At 51.5% G+C, this 15,423-nt stretch overlaps 1 protein-coding gene across 1 annotated transcript in view; it reads right to left on the reverse strand.

Moving 5' to 3' along the window:
- The window catches only part of LOC144113141 (uncharacterized), a 167,338-nt gene extending 152,757 nt beyond the window's left edge, over positions 1-14,581 (reverse strand). Inside the window, exon 1 of the mRNA XM_077646052.1 lies at positions 14,289-14,581. Coding sequence (XP_077502178.1) covers positions 14,289-14,363 — 75 coding nt within the window. The 5' untranslated portion in view covers positions 14,364-14,581. The remainder of the gene's footprint in view (positions 1-14,288) is intronic.
- Positions 14,582-15,423: the final 842 nt, after the last annotated feature.

Genomic DNA, 15,423 nt, shown 5'->3' on the forward strand with positions numbered 1-15,423 from the left:
TCGAGGCATACGCAACTTGGAGTCCATTGAGACATACGTTGCTTTGCGTCGCGGAATACAACAAAGAGTCTTAGAAGAAGGTAGCTTGCACTGAACAATCCATTTCTTCCACGGGTACTGCACTGACAATGCCGAGTGCACAAGCGATAGCGCGCGACTGGCCTCTTCCTCGCTCATCTGCAGCAGCAGGGAGACGTGAACGCCAAATGACAAGCTTGTTTGCAAATACATGTGTCATCTGGGGTGACCCGATTTCAACCCGTGCTCAAACTTCCGGCTCTGGCTCCGGTACTATCGATTCGATGTGCTTCCAGTGGTCGAAGAACCAGTGACACCATCGGTATCAGTGAACGTCTTATGCTTAGCCGTAAGACGTTTGCCGGCTTAAAGGGGCCCTGCGACGTAGACAAAGCATGCGGTATTTATTATTTGCATGCAGAGTAAGGGACATTGTGAATCCTAAACGCCCAAAGAGGTCGCCTAATAGTGTGTGCAGTGGTTTATTAAAATAGTAATAAAAAGGAAGGAAATATTTTTGCTAGCCCCGGCATCTGCCATCGACGCTGAAGCACCTGAGCTGGGGCAGCGGAAATAAAGGATAGCAGGCAGAATGGAGAAATGAAATGACAGAGGTGAGGGTACAGGAAGAGAGGATAGGGGGAGAGGTAAAATACACAAAATCTATTTACAAAATGAGAAATGCGTACAGGTTGCGCGCGTGATTAGTTCATGATGGAGCATCGCCGAAATAGTAATTTTTAATATTTTAATCTTCTCCAGAAATGCTCGCTTCCATCCGATGGTGTCGCAGCGCAGCGGCCATTTTCGGCAGCGGAAATCAGTTGGCATCCAGAATGAGCGCTGCCATTCTGATTGCTTGGGCGCCGAGTTCGAATATCTTGTTCCTTCATACTCGCGAAATAGATCCAAAATATGTCTCTGAGTATTGTAAGCCTAGTAATACACTCTGGGGGCGGGGGGGGGGGGGGGGGGGGGGGGCTAGTTGGTGAATGGTTTTGAAAAAGACGATGCGCAAAACAGACGACACAGGTGTATGACAGACGAAAGTTGCAGACGAACTTTTTCAAAACCATGCACCAACTAGCTTCGTTTGTTGAGTTCGTCACCCCTGCCCTGTCTACAGCGCGTACATGGGGGGACGACGCCGTCAAAATGCGCAGCTGTGGGCTGTGTGCCAGGCGCGGTTCTCACCGCAGCACCCAATCTAGCCCTGGGTTAGTGAAACGCGTTTTCATCTGATCTTTTTAGTTTGAATCTTCAAAGTGAAATAACTTTCGTTTGCGTGCTCCGATTTCAATAATTCTTTCTTCACTGGCCTCTGGAACGAATGATGAATCCATTTAATGAGATTATTCGGCACTGAGGAAAGCACTGCGGTGCCCCTTTTAAGCGTCGGTTTGTCGGCGTAAGCGTTTGTTAACCGCGCAACTTACAAACCGAAAGCCTGCCAGAACACCTATGTGAAACTATAGTCTCCGCCCCTCCTGTGTCCCTAAAATCACGACAAAAAATTGTTTCACTCTCTCTAACTAACATCATAAAATCTTTTAGTTCGAGTCCCTATCCTGCGTTGAATTTGTTGGATAATAGTTGCGAGCAATGGTACCTTCCGAGTCGTGACCTAAATTGTGATGCCAGAAATCGCAATTTTTAATAGTTTTGTTGCTGTTGTCACTTTAAAGTGACACGAAAAAATGATCGCACCTTCCCGCTACTATCCATAAATTCCACTGGCTAGATTTGGTGATCACCGTAGAGTTAGTTTCAGTAATGCGGCCATGATATCAGATGCGCCGAACGGCGCAGATACGTTTGATTATTTTCCAACAGACGCGGTGTGAATTAAGGAGGATTTATTTTCACCATCCTTTTGCTTACGCGTGGCCGGCATCCCAAAGTTTCGGAGCAGTAAGCAATTTTCGCCGAGGTAATAAGGCGCTGGTAACCATTTTCTGTTGGGCTAGTTGGCATTGTTGGTTGGTTGGTTGTTGGTTCTGGCAGCGCTGAAAGACACGGGCTGAAAGGAGTACAGATGAACGCAACGCTGTGTTAAAAGAGAACATCCATCACGGATGGCAAGCGCTTAACTTCGCATGTGTCCACGATCCGCCAGCAGGAGCCGGTTTTTTTTTTCTTTCTAAGAGCGATACAGACGCAACGCTGACGCAAACGAGTGTAGCACGATTGCCGATTGCCCCGAGTGCAAAACACCCGTCGCAAAAGCCCCGCGTTGATAGCCCTGCGTCGATAGACCCGTGTCGCAAAAGCCACGACAGCGTTTGCCCCGTGCCATAGTCTTCGCGTGCCTCAAAGGAGCTCCTCCAGCCAATGGCAATAACCGATCCTATGACATCGCGTTTGATCCCGTGCAACAAGTCCTCCGAGACTGCCGGCTGATGCTGTCCCTCTCCTTTCTTCACAGCCCATATTTTCGTTCTGAGCGTATTTCTCCGCCTCAAGCCACCTGCTGGAGGCTGGCTAGCCGGCATTCACTAGAACGAACCTCAAGTGGTCTCAAATCCGAGCCACAAATCGCATCCCGCTCCCATATGCATAGATAGCACAGAGGAAACGAAATGAAATTAAGTACGAAAGACAGAAAAAGAAAAGGCAGCCTGAGGAAAAGAATAAATCGAGTGCGTCGCACAGCTACGTTGCTGAAAATACTAATATTTAAATAAAATGCTGCAAAAATACCTCTTTTCATATTTTGTTTTTACAATTTCAAACCAAAACAGGGATGTAAAGGCGGAGTACTCCTATGATGCGCGGTGCGGCCCCCCACATTTATTTCTTGTTCTGTATTTGTACATAGTGTATATTACCCCCTATCCTCTCTCAATATCTCTCCCCCCTTTCTTTCCCTGTCCTCTCCCTTCATTCCCGCTAGCCGCAGCTCAGGTGCTTCAAGTTTCGATGGCAGATGCCGCGGCTAGCAATATCTTTTCCTTCCATTGTTATTTTATTAATAAATAGCCACTAACAAGAACAATGTAAAGGCGGGAGGTACGCTTCGGAAATACACGAACAGCGTACGCCTACTAAGCATACACACATTTCACCATTCCAGGAGCGCTTTCTTAGCGTCATTCAGCTTCTTAAAATGCGCCACTCTATGGGAACTAAGTTGTTGTCAATCAGGTGTCAGGTGTGCTCTAGACGGTGCATGTTGGAACGCTATACCTCATGACTTGATTGATTGGCTGCTGCGTCTTGCTGCCTTACAAAGGCAGCAAACAGGGCACGGATTTCGTTTCGGTTCAAGCGCAGTGCTTCTTGCCCCGCGCGATGGCCGGAAACCTCCCCGCAGATCCCCCATGGCTAAGAGTGTTCTCCACGCGTTTGCTTGTGTGCCCTCCTCTCCCAGTCGGCTTCTGTCCCCCGTGTGGGCGACAAGCCTTCCCCAGCGAAATTTCCCTACCTCCCCCAGTTTCAGGGGTAGGCTCGGTGCCTCAGCACCGCCACACCACGTATACCTTTTTTTGTTTCCTGCATACAGCCGTATTTACAGCGTCGTTTCCGGGCGCTTTTCCGTCTGAAACTACCGCTTGAGACGGTACGGTATGTGTGAAACAGGATTATCGAAATTGAGAGAGGGGGGGGGGGGGGGGGGGCAGGCAAGCGCGCCAGCACTACTCTGCGGAGGAGGTGCACTCTTCGTCTTGTCCACGCACCCGACGGCACCTGCATCGATTAGCCTCGGTTCTCGCTTCCTCTTGTGCGCCTGGGACACGCTCCGTGACTCTACGGTGACGCTTCACGCACGTGGTGAAGCTAAAAGAAAAACAGCAGCACAACCGAAGCGAAAAAAAAAAAGCGAAGTTAATGCAGGTCCAGTTAAGTCAGAGAAACCGCTTGCACTCACGAGGTTGGTGGTAGATTGTAGTATCATCGGAATAACGGCGCCAGATAGAGCCGCGTCGTACCAGTTAAAGGTGGCGGGAATTTTAAATCTGCGCACTAGATATACGCAGAATTTTCCGACCCTCTCAAACGAACGCGTGAGATAGGCCCGATATGGATAAAACTGCCTGACAATCATAACTCAAAAAGAAGTGGCCAGAATTTCGATATTTAGTTTATTCTTGGGGGGGGGGGGGGGGGGTGACAAGAACGAACATGTTTAAAAGTGCGATTTTTCTGGATATTTTCCTCTGTTTTGTAGAACAAAAGAAGTTTTAGTCAAATATTTGTGCGCAACATTTCCCCTTCGCTAAAAAAATAAAAAAAATTCCCGCGTTCCCATCAAAACTCGAGTACATTCAAGCACGCTGGAGCTTCTGAAAGAGCGCATACCAGCTACGTACAGCGTCCGAGAGGCGGGGTGGTCACGTGATTGTGGGTGAGCACTCGCCCCACTCGAAGCACGTGCTTCGCTCCCCTAGCTTTGGCAGTGCAGCGGACCTGCCCCAAGCGCTGCCCAAGGACGATCTATGATGTACGGCTACCGCTCTGAAAAGAACGCTAATGCTTGCATGGAAAAATCTTTCAGGCGCCACCACGAGCCGCAGCTACTGATGGCAGCGATACTACCTCTGAGGGGACTGCATATCTGATGTTGACAAGGTTACTGATGTGCAGGTTTCAGATAGCAGCGCTAAAGTACATGGAAATTTATTTTTACACTCCATGCTGACGAAGTATTTTTGAATCGACTTGATTTTCACAATAGTCAATCGAACATCAACGAATGCCAATCAGGCGTACTGAGTGAGGCTGTTCCTTTGCTCGCTTGTGTGGTATCAGTCGCTTCCTATTTCCTACCTTCAGATTGTTTGCATAGGGTGCGAAGTGTTCCTTCCAGTGATTTAAAGCTTAACAAATGTCATTGTACAGAGGGCAAAACGCTTGTCTGGAACACGTTCTGGGCATGTTTTGGGCTGAACGCGCAATATGTAGCGATAACATTTGCTTAAAAATGGTCCGGATGTAAGCATGTGCAGTTAAACTCATAGGATTTCATCGTCATCTTTTGTCTTCCAGGTCGCAGCGACTTTGGGAGCTGCGGAACAGACAGAATTCGGTAGTTCTAGATATATGTTTTGACCTCTGTACAAATATCGTCGCGTTCTGCAGGTTAATTCATTCAGTATTTCTAGCGACAGGTTTACAGGGCGCGCCTCAGTGCAAAACTAGACGATTCAGTTCAGCGGGTACTTTCCTACAAGCTCAGCAACATTGCCCGATCACTTCGATTTTGACATTAAGGCACCCTACCGTGTCAGCATTCTATCAAAGGGCTTCGAAAACCGAGTATCCAGACTCAAGGCTGCCAGTCGAGGTTACTAATGCGGGGCACAGATCGGAGCCGCAGAAGTGTTCTCTTTCTCTTTTGGAAAAATAGCTGGGAATAAGTTGTCGGTAGTGCTTGCTTGCCTTTCCTGCATGCGCTAAGCTCCTTGCTGCAGGGTTCGAAATAATTGGCTGCGGGACTTGCGAAAGGCTCCCGAGCTACTATAAGTATCTGTAAGGACGCGGTTAATCTGTAACCTTACCAAAGTGTGCCACCTGAGATCGGCGTATTAACGCTAAACAGTTGTCATCACTTCACGGATTCCCGCGTAAGCTGGTTTGCCACGTGACAACACCAAACCCGTCGAACGAGGCCGTCCACACCGGCGAAACACAATATACACCAAAGGCACTGTTAGGCGCTGTTTCATATTTCATCGCGATGGAAAGGGCAGCGTGTGCTTTCCGCGTACTTAACAGGTGATATCGGCTCGTGAAGGAAGTTTACAAGGCCCGGTCCAAGAGAGGCGCTTTTATTCACACGCTTGGGGATGTCTAGCTGTTTGCGAAGGAAACCGCGACGACACGGTAGCCTCCGCTGTAATGTTCCGGCACTTACGCCTCGGGGGTTCCGTGAGATCGTCTTGGCGCCGATCAGTTGGGGGATGATGCGACGGCGCCTGTCCGCCGCGGGTCTGCGAACATGCGCGCCGAAGGCGACAGGGGTGCTGGAGGCCGCAGAGCCGTGGGCGCCTCGAGGTGCACCACATCGTCCCGGCGCTCTCCGCGTGAGACCCATTTCTGGGAAGGCCACGAGAGGAGAGCCCACTCTTTTCCTGCTTTCGCGGGAGACGCGCTTCGGCAGCGAGAGGTCGCTGCGTCGAGCACTCCACCTTGAACGTAAACACTGGAGGAACGCCGTCCCTCCAGTATTTGTTCCCGAGCCACTGCAGCGTCTGGCTTCGCTCAGAATCGCCTGAGCACCGCTGGCCTGGCACTCTTCTCTGTCTGCCAGTTCACGGACGCAGGACCTCAAATATAGCCCCTCTTTTGAGCTGCTTTCTGAGTCGCGGCAGTTTTGCCTGCCGTGTTTGCGTTCCGCGGCGAGACGAGCTGCTCCCGCGCTTCCTCGGAGGGCACGTCTCATATCTGTGACATTTAGAGCAGCGAGCGCGGAGCTATGCGCCTTACGCTCAGCATGCGCACTGACATGCGTGGCACGTGTGAAATGCACAGCATGTGTGTTTTGCGCTTGTTACAGCCTCACGGCCCATGCTGCGGGGGCAGCTAGCAAGTGCTCAGCAATTCTTGCGCTCGTCGCGTTAGCTCGATATGGTATACCTCCGAAGAATGCGGGGTCGGGGCCAAGCCTGCCGGCCGATGCCACGTAATTCGCTGATTGGTCGAGAGAGGTCGCGTGAACTCGTGACATCAACACAACGCACCCTGATGTCCACTCTGGTTGGCCGAGAGAAGTCACATGACCATGTGACGTCATCAAAACCTTCCCACCGGGTTGTGGCCACACGGGGAGGCAGGTAAAGTAAAGTATTGAATGACCATTTCCGCATACATGGGCGTGTAGGCAGAACCTAGGTGACAAAGAGGGAGTACTGGCGCGGGAGAGATATTTAATGTTATCGCTTTGTACCCTTACGGGTAGACGGCCGCCGGGGTTGCTCAGTGGTTATGGCACTCGGCTGCTAACCCGAATATGCGGGTTCGATCCCGGCCGTGGCGGCCAAATTTCTATCCAGGCGAAATTCTAGAGGCCCGTGTACTGTGCGATGTCGGCGCACGTTAAAGAACCACAGGTGGTCGAAGTTATCCGGGGCCCTCCACTACGGCGTCCCTCATATCCCGAGTCGTTTTGGGACGTTAAACCCCATAAACTAAACTAAACTAGTCATTGAACTCCTTTTGCTGTGCGTACGTCCCTTCTCGCTGAAATGTAGCACTTCGCATTGATCCTCGGCTTAAAGGAGAGCGATACCAGCTAACGACCCTGACGAAGGCATGCGTCGTCGCTTTTATAGCGCCGCAACCGCTGCCCACTTAAATGGCAATGTGAAACGTATTGGGAGATGGGCACAAGGAAGCTCACGGAACACCCCTCTGCGATCAGCCTGGACACGTATGGCGACACGATCAGCCTGGACACGTATGCTCTTGGCGAAGCTCGCGGAGTTCGTTTTGAAAGTTCCGATCGAGCTTTGTGCTTTACGGCAGTTGGGGGCGATCATACCAGCATCTGCCAAGGCCACCGTGAATACGTTGAGCCACAGGCCCGCACTGATGCCATGAGCAAAGTGGACCTAAAGGGCACACAATACAGAACGTGTTTGAGTTAAAACCGGGCTGAAAAGTCATGTGCATAACGCAAATTTTGATAAGCACGATGGTCGTCCGTAGTGATACTTGCAACGGCAACTTGTGACAGGCCATAGGCAACTTGTGACATGTCAGAGGAAACTTGTGACATGTCAGAGGAAACTTGTGACATGTCAGAGGAAACTTGTGACATGTCAGAGGAAACTTGTGACATGTCAGAGGAAACTTGTGACATGTCAGAGGAAACTTGTGACATGTCAGAGACAACTTGAGGTACGAACCAGATGAAATTCTAAAGCGTTGTGCAGAGCTGCAGTGTCCGCCTGGTTTGCTTGGTTTGGAGATTGGTATTATTAGCGACACTAAGAACTGCGCAGCCAGCCAGGGAGGTGACAGAAAAGCAGTGAAGTTGAAACTTTTCTCCTGCTTAGGCAGCCAAAAAAAAAATTATTCTGCCTGTTGATATAATCTGTATTCCAAGAGGTATACACCTTCGTGCTGCCGAAAGGAGCAGCTCAAACGTTTACCGGCAACGAGCGACTACGGCTGGAGTTCAAATATTGTAGTGAACTCTATTCGTGACCTTTCCTGCAAGACATCGCCATACTATGCGCATAAGGCTCAAGTAGAAAAAGCAAGGTCGCTAGGGGGATGCAGGTTTTATAGCACAATAAGTGCACAAGACTGCTCACTCAGCAGGCGTATGAATGGCTCACATGCCTACAAGGCTAGTGTGAGCGAGATCACGAACTCTTCCGGTCTGCTTTTTATCGAGCAGTTTTCATCATTTTTAACTGTTTCATTTGACCTCAAAATGGGCCCAGATAAATGGGCATTGCTTGAAGTTTTAATGAAGCAGTTTAAAAAAAAAAACACTGTCACGGAGTTGTGTGATGGAATCATATCATTAAGTTATGGCATGAATTGCGTCATGGAACCTTCCCGTGGCTTTGAAAATGGCGGAAGAATGGCAATGCGCAACGCGACTTAAGAAGCAGATGCGAAGCTAGTCAGCGTGTTTGCCGAATGGCTTCGAATTCCCGACCTATCGAAGCTCCATAGAGTCGTTCTGGGGCGGTAGGAGCGTCCGGCCATTGCTGCAATCGCCCCTCATAGGGACCTCGGGTGGCGGGGCTGACGACCCGCGTCCGATCCCACGAGGCGGCCCCGCATCATGCATTCATGAGCGCGCGCCGGCGCGCGGGCGGTCCGCGCATGGACGGCCCCAAAATTGTGGCAAGACGAATGCTCCCGCGACCGCTGCGACCAGAGCGACCGCGATTTTTCTCCGCAAACAGAGGGGCCGTTTCTGCTCGCGCTTTGATTTGCCCAGCGCAGCGTGATTCATCGGCGGCGTTACTTAAGCCCGTGTTTGCGCTGCGGCGCGCAACAGGTTCGCGGTCTGAACGATGGCCGCAGTCGCGTTGCACGCTCGGGGCGCCGCCCCCCCTGGGGCCAATACGCGCGCCCTTTGCGCTGGTCGTGAGACGAGAAACGCGCTGCATCTCAATTAATTAAATCAAGCGTGCGCCCCAGCCGGATGCGCGAGTGCGGTACGGGGAGGCCCTCCGGAAATAAATTGGGCAGGTCGTGGATGGCAAGTTAAGCGCGCCAACGACCTCCGCGCGGGTTTCTCTCGTGCGCGGATACGCGGCTCCGTAATTAGGCCCGGCCTGGGACCGCCGCCGCATGGGTGCGCGCGGTCCGCGACTGGGGCTCTCCTTCCGCCTGTCACCCGCCGGTGCGCGCCAACCGCACCGGGCTGGCGCGTGGCTCGGGCGCTCTGTTTTCGCAGCCCACACCTTTGCTTAGCGCAGCTCTAACCGCATCTATCTGCGTCTCACGTGCACCTACATTCGAAACTCGGATCTTGCAAGAAAATTGTTGCTACAGCGGGTCTGGTTGGTTTGGCGGCTGAAGGAAAAACAAGGCACAGGGGAAAGAACGAGATTCGACAGCAGGAAGACGTCACAAGCATCTCCCACAAGTCTCCCTTCTCTTGGTCCCTGCTTTGTTTTCTCATATTCATATTCAAGAACAATTACAATTAGCATCCGCATAAACGCAGCCGCACACCGAGGCATAGTAATTAACTCCCGGTAGACGTTAACTGCAATATTCATCTTATTGAACTAAACTGCACTTTGCAATTTTGACCCACAACTAAACTGCCCTTTGCAATTTTGACCCACCCGTAGTAAAGAACTGCCGCCACTTTCGACAATCTTTCCGTGTGAACCCTTGTACTGCTCACTAGTCGACATGAAATGGACGATGCGAAACGGTATTGCCGTATTCAAGTATACTATACTGGGACTTCTTTCTCTATCGTTCATTGCATAATAAAATAAAAAAAACGTATTAAATGATTTTTCATAGCCCAAGCGACGTTCAAATAATAACCCTCCCGCATTCCCAGCTACCAACAGTCCTTTCGTACAGACTAACTGTGAGTCCGTGCCATACTGAGCACTTGAAATGGCGTCAGCCGCAAGTATACAGCTCTTGTTTTTGTCTCCCCACCAAGCATGGAAGCGCACGGAGTTTGGTCTCGGACGGGCGGCTGTCAGATAAAAAACGCTCAAGACTCTGCCGTGTTTGTACGAATTCGCTTCTTAAACGTCAAGTGAACCGGCGCGTCGAAAGGCGGGTGGACCCGCCCGAACGACGCCGTTCGGTGGACCGGTTAACGGCATTTACATGAATGTGGCAAGCACATTCCGAAGCGACAAACCAGCTCAGCCCGACTCCGTACAGAATGCGTGTAAACGTCTACACTGTTGAGCGTTCACGCATGGTCACTGCGTAGCGCTGAATTTAAGGCAAGGGAACTGTGATATTCACACATATATGCACTGCTGTGGGAACTGCTTTGTCAATAGCAAGATGGAGCCAATTGTGTCATTAAATACATTCTTGATATATCTGCTGGGCTGGGTGCGAACGGAGCTATACGCAGAGCCAAATACAAGTTGTGCCAGAAACTATACTGTACTTCGCTCAGAAAACTGTGGGGAAATAAGTGAACCTTAATGACCGCATTAACTGTGCAACTTAAGCGGTACGAAAGAAGGTACACGTCGCTACACGTCAGGCTTTCTTTTCGTACACCTACGGCTTCCTTTCTGTGCTGCGCGTTCGTTGCCTAGCTCTGTCACTGCGGGTGAAAAAGTGGGCACCAAAAGACGCACTATATGAGCTGTTCTTCCCGATAGAAGATTACGGCATGCAGCTCTCGATGTGCGTGCATTAAGCCTCCCAGAAGTGCTTTGAGTGTTTGCGTTGACATAAGGGCTCTAGCTTATACCGCCTGCACTCATAACATTGATCGCCTCTACACAGGGATAGTGCGAATGATCTGCGATCCGCAGACGACCCGCCTTTGTTCTTTGCTTCTTGCGCATGTTTCGAAGGTGGCTTTCTCGCTGAGCATGACACAGGCATCAATAAGGACGTGAATCGGTATTCTATAACAGCCCGGAATTGACGAACGCCGTTTTTCAACTAAAAGCGTCATTTTTCTTTCCCTGAACGTTCGCAGGCAACAAGCGCAATTCACGTTTCTTGCACAAATTGCATAGCGAAGGGTGTATTCACCAAGAAGTGCAAACTTATACACACGAGATATAAGCATACTAAATTTGTTGAATCCGACCCAGCAGTGTAGACCTTTTCACATTTGCCTTTTTTGGCGCTGCCATGTTTCCACTGGGCTTCGCCAGCAGCGTTATGATTGGCGGATTTCGTACAGGCATCTACTACGCATGCGCAGCACAGCCCGACACGCACGCGCGCTCAATCAAGCTGGGAGCAGTGAAAAAGGTAGATTTTCTTTCAGTTTGCGTTTGTAGCTCACAACATCCCCTCTGTTCAGAAGATTTGACAAGCACGCGTGCCGAAAAAGAAAATAAAGGAAAGCAACAGATTTTTTTACCTCAGCCTTGCGGTCAAGAAAACTGGCAATATTAACAGCATGTTAGCTGACCGGAAAGGCGCTGTAATTCGATCCGGTTCGGTTCTGCCATAGATGACAATTTTGGACGTTTTTATTTGTTGTGCTTTTTATGTTTGGTGTGCTACTTCAAGACGACATGCTCATGGAACCGGAGAAAAAAAAAAAAAACTTTTGCTCAGTCTTATGATGGGTATGGTTAGTTTTTCGACTTGTTCAGAGTGTGCACTAACGACGCGGTCATTCTGTTGAGCTGCTAGCGGACACAGCTAGGGCCCAGCGGTGCCGCCATACCGCTCGGACGCCCCTTGACGCAGGCCAGCTTACGTTCCAACAATGCGGAATCCGATCCAGGCGCCGGGAAGAGAGAGAAGCTTTAATGGTCGAGAAAGGGCCCCAGGAACAATATCGCGACTGATTGCCGAGATTCCAGAAGCACCGTCACGCTTTCGGGCATCCCGGACTGTGATATGCGACCCAGAAGGAGCGTCCCCCGTTTGGGCAATCTCTGTCGACCGTGCCATCAAAGCAGTCGGTAATGTTCTGCGATCACAATGCGAGCACGGGTGCTCCATACGCGGTCATCTGTGCGTGCCATGTCTCCTATCCTGCGCAAAGGTATTCGCGGTAGGTATACAGCTTCTGCCTTTTTCAGGGTGATTAAGTGATCGATCGCTGGGGTCATCGCAGGCGCAACAGTAGCGTCAGAGGTTACAGGGCACGTCTGGGGATAGCGCTTTATGATCCGCCTTTTCAGGAAAACAGATCCGCGGAGCATCCGGGTTCGGCCTGCGTGGGGCTTTGTTTCTGCCCGCGTACGCTGAGTTCTACTTGGCGGCGCTCACTGATCAGTCCATGGAATGTTGAGGGGAATCCGCGGTCATAGGCCTCGAGACGCGAGGTGAACGGCAGTTTTCGCATACTGAAAAGAATCGCAACACATAGGTCATGGACCCGTGCCCACAGGCGGAACAAGATATGTCAACCGCTGCTAGCATAGCCTACCCGAGATGCTGAAAGAGGTCTCCGTTAACGTACTTCAAAGTTTCGAGGGTGAGTTTAGAGACAGGAATAAAAACAAGTGCACGTGTAACTAAGGGAACAAAAGCGCACACACTCGTTACACTGCGGCGCGACAGTCGATATTTAAAAACACGAGCGTCCGTTAGGACAACTCATACATTTCATTCGTGTCAAGTACATTTTAGCGTGAGCCACTACTAGGTCTGTGGCGCGGCCTTGGCTCAAGGAAACCGGCACTGAGCTCAAGGGTAGATCGCTTACGCTTTGTCATTACTAGATATCGTACGAGGGCACGCTTTCCCGCCCTGTGAAGCTCGCCAGCCCGCTTCGAAGCGACGACGCAGTTCAAGTCGACCCGAGTCGGTTTCACTCTTCTTCGCTGACGTCTCATGCGACGGGCGCTGCCGGTGCGGGGCGTTCTTCCGGCAGCGGCTGCCCTACTGACATGACGAGAGCTTCGATGTATCCGCCGAACGAGCTCCAGCGTGCCGTGGGCCTTTTTAAAATCGCATTAGCTGCGTTGTTTCGCTCGAGTTATGCGCGTGTCAGCGGCAGCTCTGTCGCGGGACGAAGGTCGCGACCTTGGCGACTTAATGGTCCCTGCCGGCCAGCAGTGATGGCCCGGCCTGAGTGCCGCACTCCCGGCGAGCGTACGCGCGCCTGGGAATCGATCGTCACTCGGCCGTCTCATTCTGCCGCGGCCATTTACGAGCTGCTCGAAATCAGCATGAACAAGGTGAATGGCGGCCGAAACAGTGCCGTCACGATTCCCGGCATCGTGCGCGTTCTCTGCCGCTATTGTGGCTTTGGTTTTTCCGACAAACGTTGTTTCAGCGCTGCTTGCCATGGTCGGCCAGGGAGAGACGTATTGTTTTATGGTCACGAGATGCTGCCGTCTTCTTGATACGAGAATGCATGTGAGCGAAATGGGCGAATTTTTTTTTCCTTCACCCTTCCTCGTTCACTGCGAATAGCATGGCGGAAGTCGCCTGATGTTTTTAGGTTCACTGAAAGTAAGCACACGAGTAACGGCGCCCGAAAACTCCGGCCACTGTCGACTACGTATTCGCTGCTAAGGTCTTGGCTTCTATACGCTAACTGTGCAGCTGTGTTTGCTTCCGTAGCAGCTGTGTTCCTTTGAACTGCATGCAGTGCAAGTCACCAGCGATTTCGCTTAATTCGACCTGAGGGGCTCGAGTCCGCTCCAGCAGACTCGACCATCGGGAAATTCCGCTCAGGATAGGAGCGTTTTCTCTTCTGGCGAATTCCACACGGCGATCCGGAGCACATTTTCTTGCTTCGCGAACCTAAAAGCGTGCTTCAATGAGCGATTTGGATTCAAGTCTTGAATTGTTATTGGCCGAGACGGATTTTGTTCTCCTTCGCGGATTCAGGACTCTGCTCGGGATCGTTCGATTAGAATACGCCATTAGTGGAAGTGGTGGGGAAAGTGGCCTTCGCCGCGGCCGAGACCATTATCGACACAAAAACTTATTGCACGCAGGCGCATCCACTTTTATTCCTTCCTCCCGGATTTCTGCAGAATAGCGCTGCACACAGACCTTGTCACGGACGAAAAGAAAAAAAAAAACTGCGATGAATTTCTCGATAAAGCATGCAACCTGTGTTAGATGACATTCGTCCGATTTCTTACACTTCACGGTTACGCCACGCGCGCAGAAAAATATCGGCAGGCAGGGAAAGATATTTAGTTCGATGACTCGCTCACCTTTCTGTCTCCGAAGGGATGACAAGCGGTACTCTGCAGCAAGTAGTGCATGGTGGTCACGTACGTTGGCCTCATCTCTTTTCAGCAGCACGGCCCAACTTCGCACAAAACAGTGCGCTGTCTTGTGTTGGTCGCGTGGACCAAGAACACTCAGCAGTGCGATTTGCGGAGCGTACCTTTGGCTGCCACTATGGTCTATACTGGACGGAACGAAGATGCCGAATTCGAGACCGCAGTCGTTCTTTGCCACTGGTGCCAGCTGCGTGCAGATTCTCGATGCAGAAAATAGCGAAGCGGTTTCACGTTCGAAATGAGCGATAGGGCCTCGAGTGTGCACGCATGCGCTATGCCCACTGGAACGCGCATTAGAACGAAGCCCAGCAACACGCTTCAAAGACGAGATCAGCACAAATACCACCGTCACTGGGCGTGGGCGAAAGCTGCCTGGGATGGTCATGCCCTGTAAGCAAGTTCCCGGCTCGTTAAGTGTGCAAAGAAGCGCTGCATGTCACGGGCGTAGCTCAAGTGCTCGGCGCAGTCGCAGAGCGGTCGGCTGGCGCCACCGACGCCGCCGGTCATCGGGCACGCGCCCGGCGATTCGAACGAGTCACGTTCGAGAGCGGGCGAACGCCGTGATGTTGCGAAAATGCGCGGCCGCATCTTGGTCGGCCCCTGGAGCGGCGCACAACCTCCGGCGGCCCGAAACAAAGAGGCCTCCGTGTAAAGAGGCGAATTAATAGCCGGCGCGGGGAAACCAAGATTAATGGCTTATGAATTCCAAACTTGAGCAGCCCACCGATATTGAATGAGCAAGTGCGTCCATTCATCATGCCGGGTACAAGACGCACAAGCTGGCGATGGGGTCGCCACGGGGGGTTAAGTATCACCGCTTTGTCGACTCGCTGGCTTGGCCAGCGGTGTCCGAGCGGGCCTCGTCAGCCGGCGGCCGCAACCGCCGCCGGGTGCAGACACGGCCGCGTGTCACACGACGCTGGCGAGCGATCGCACAGGAGTTTCACCCAGACCTACAGCGAATGACGCGGCATCCTCGTGCAGCGAGAAGCTGAACCTTCGCTTACGGCCGTATATACATGAGCCTATAAAAAAAAAAAGCAGAAATGAGTGCACTTAGGGT

The sequence above is a fragment of the Amblyomma americanum genome, chromosome 1, assembly GCF_052857255.1.
Source record: "Amblyomma americanum isolate KBUSLIRL-KWMA chromosome 1, ASM5285725v1, whole genome shotgun sequence".
Classification (NCBI taxonomy): Eukaryota; Metazoa; Arthropoda; class Arachnida; order Ixodida; family Ixodidae; genus Amblyomma; species Amblyomma americanum.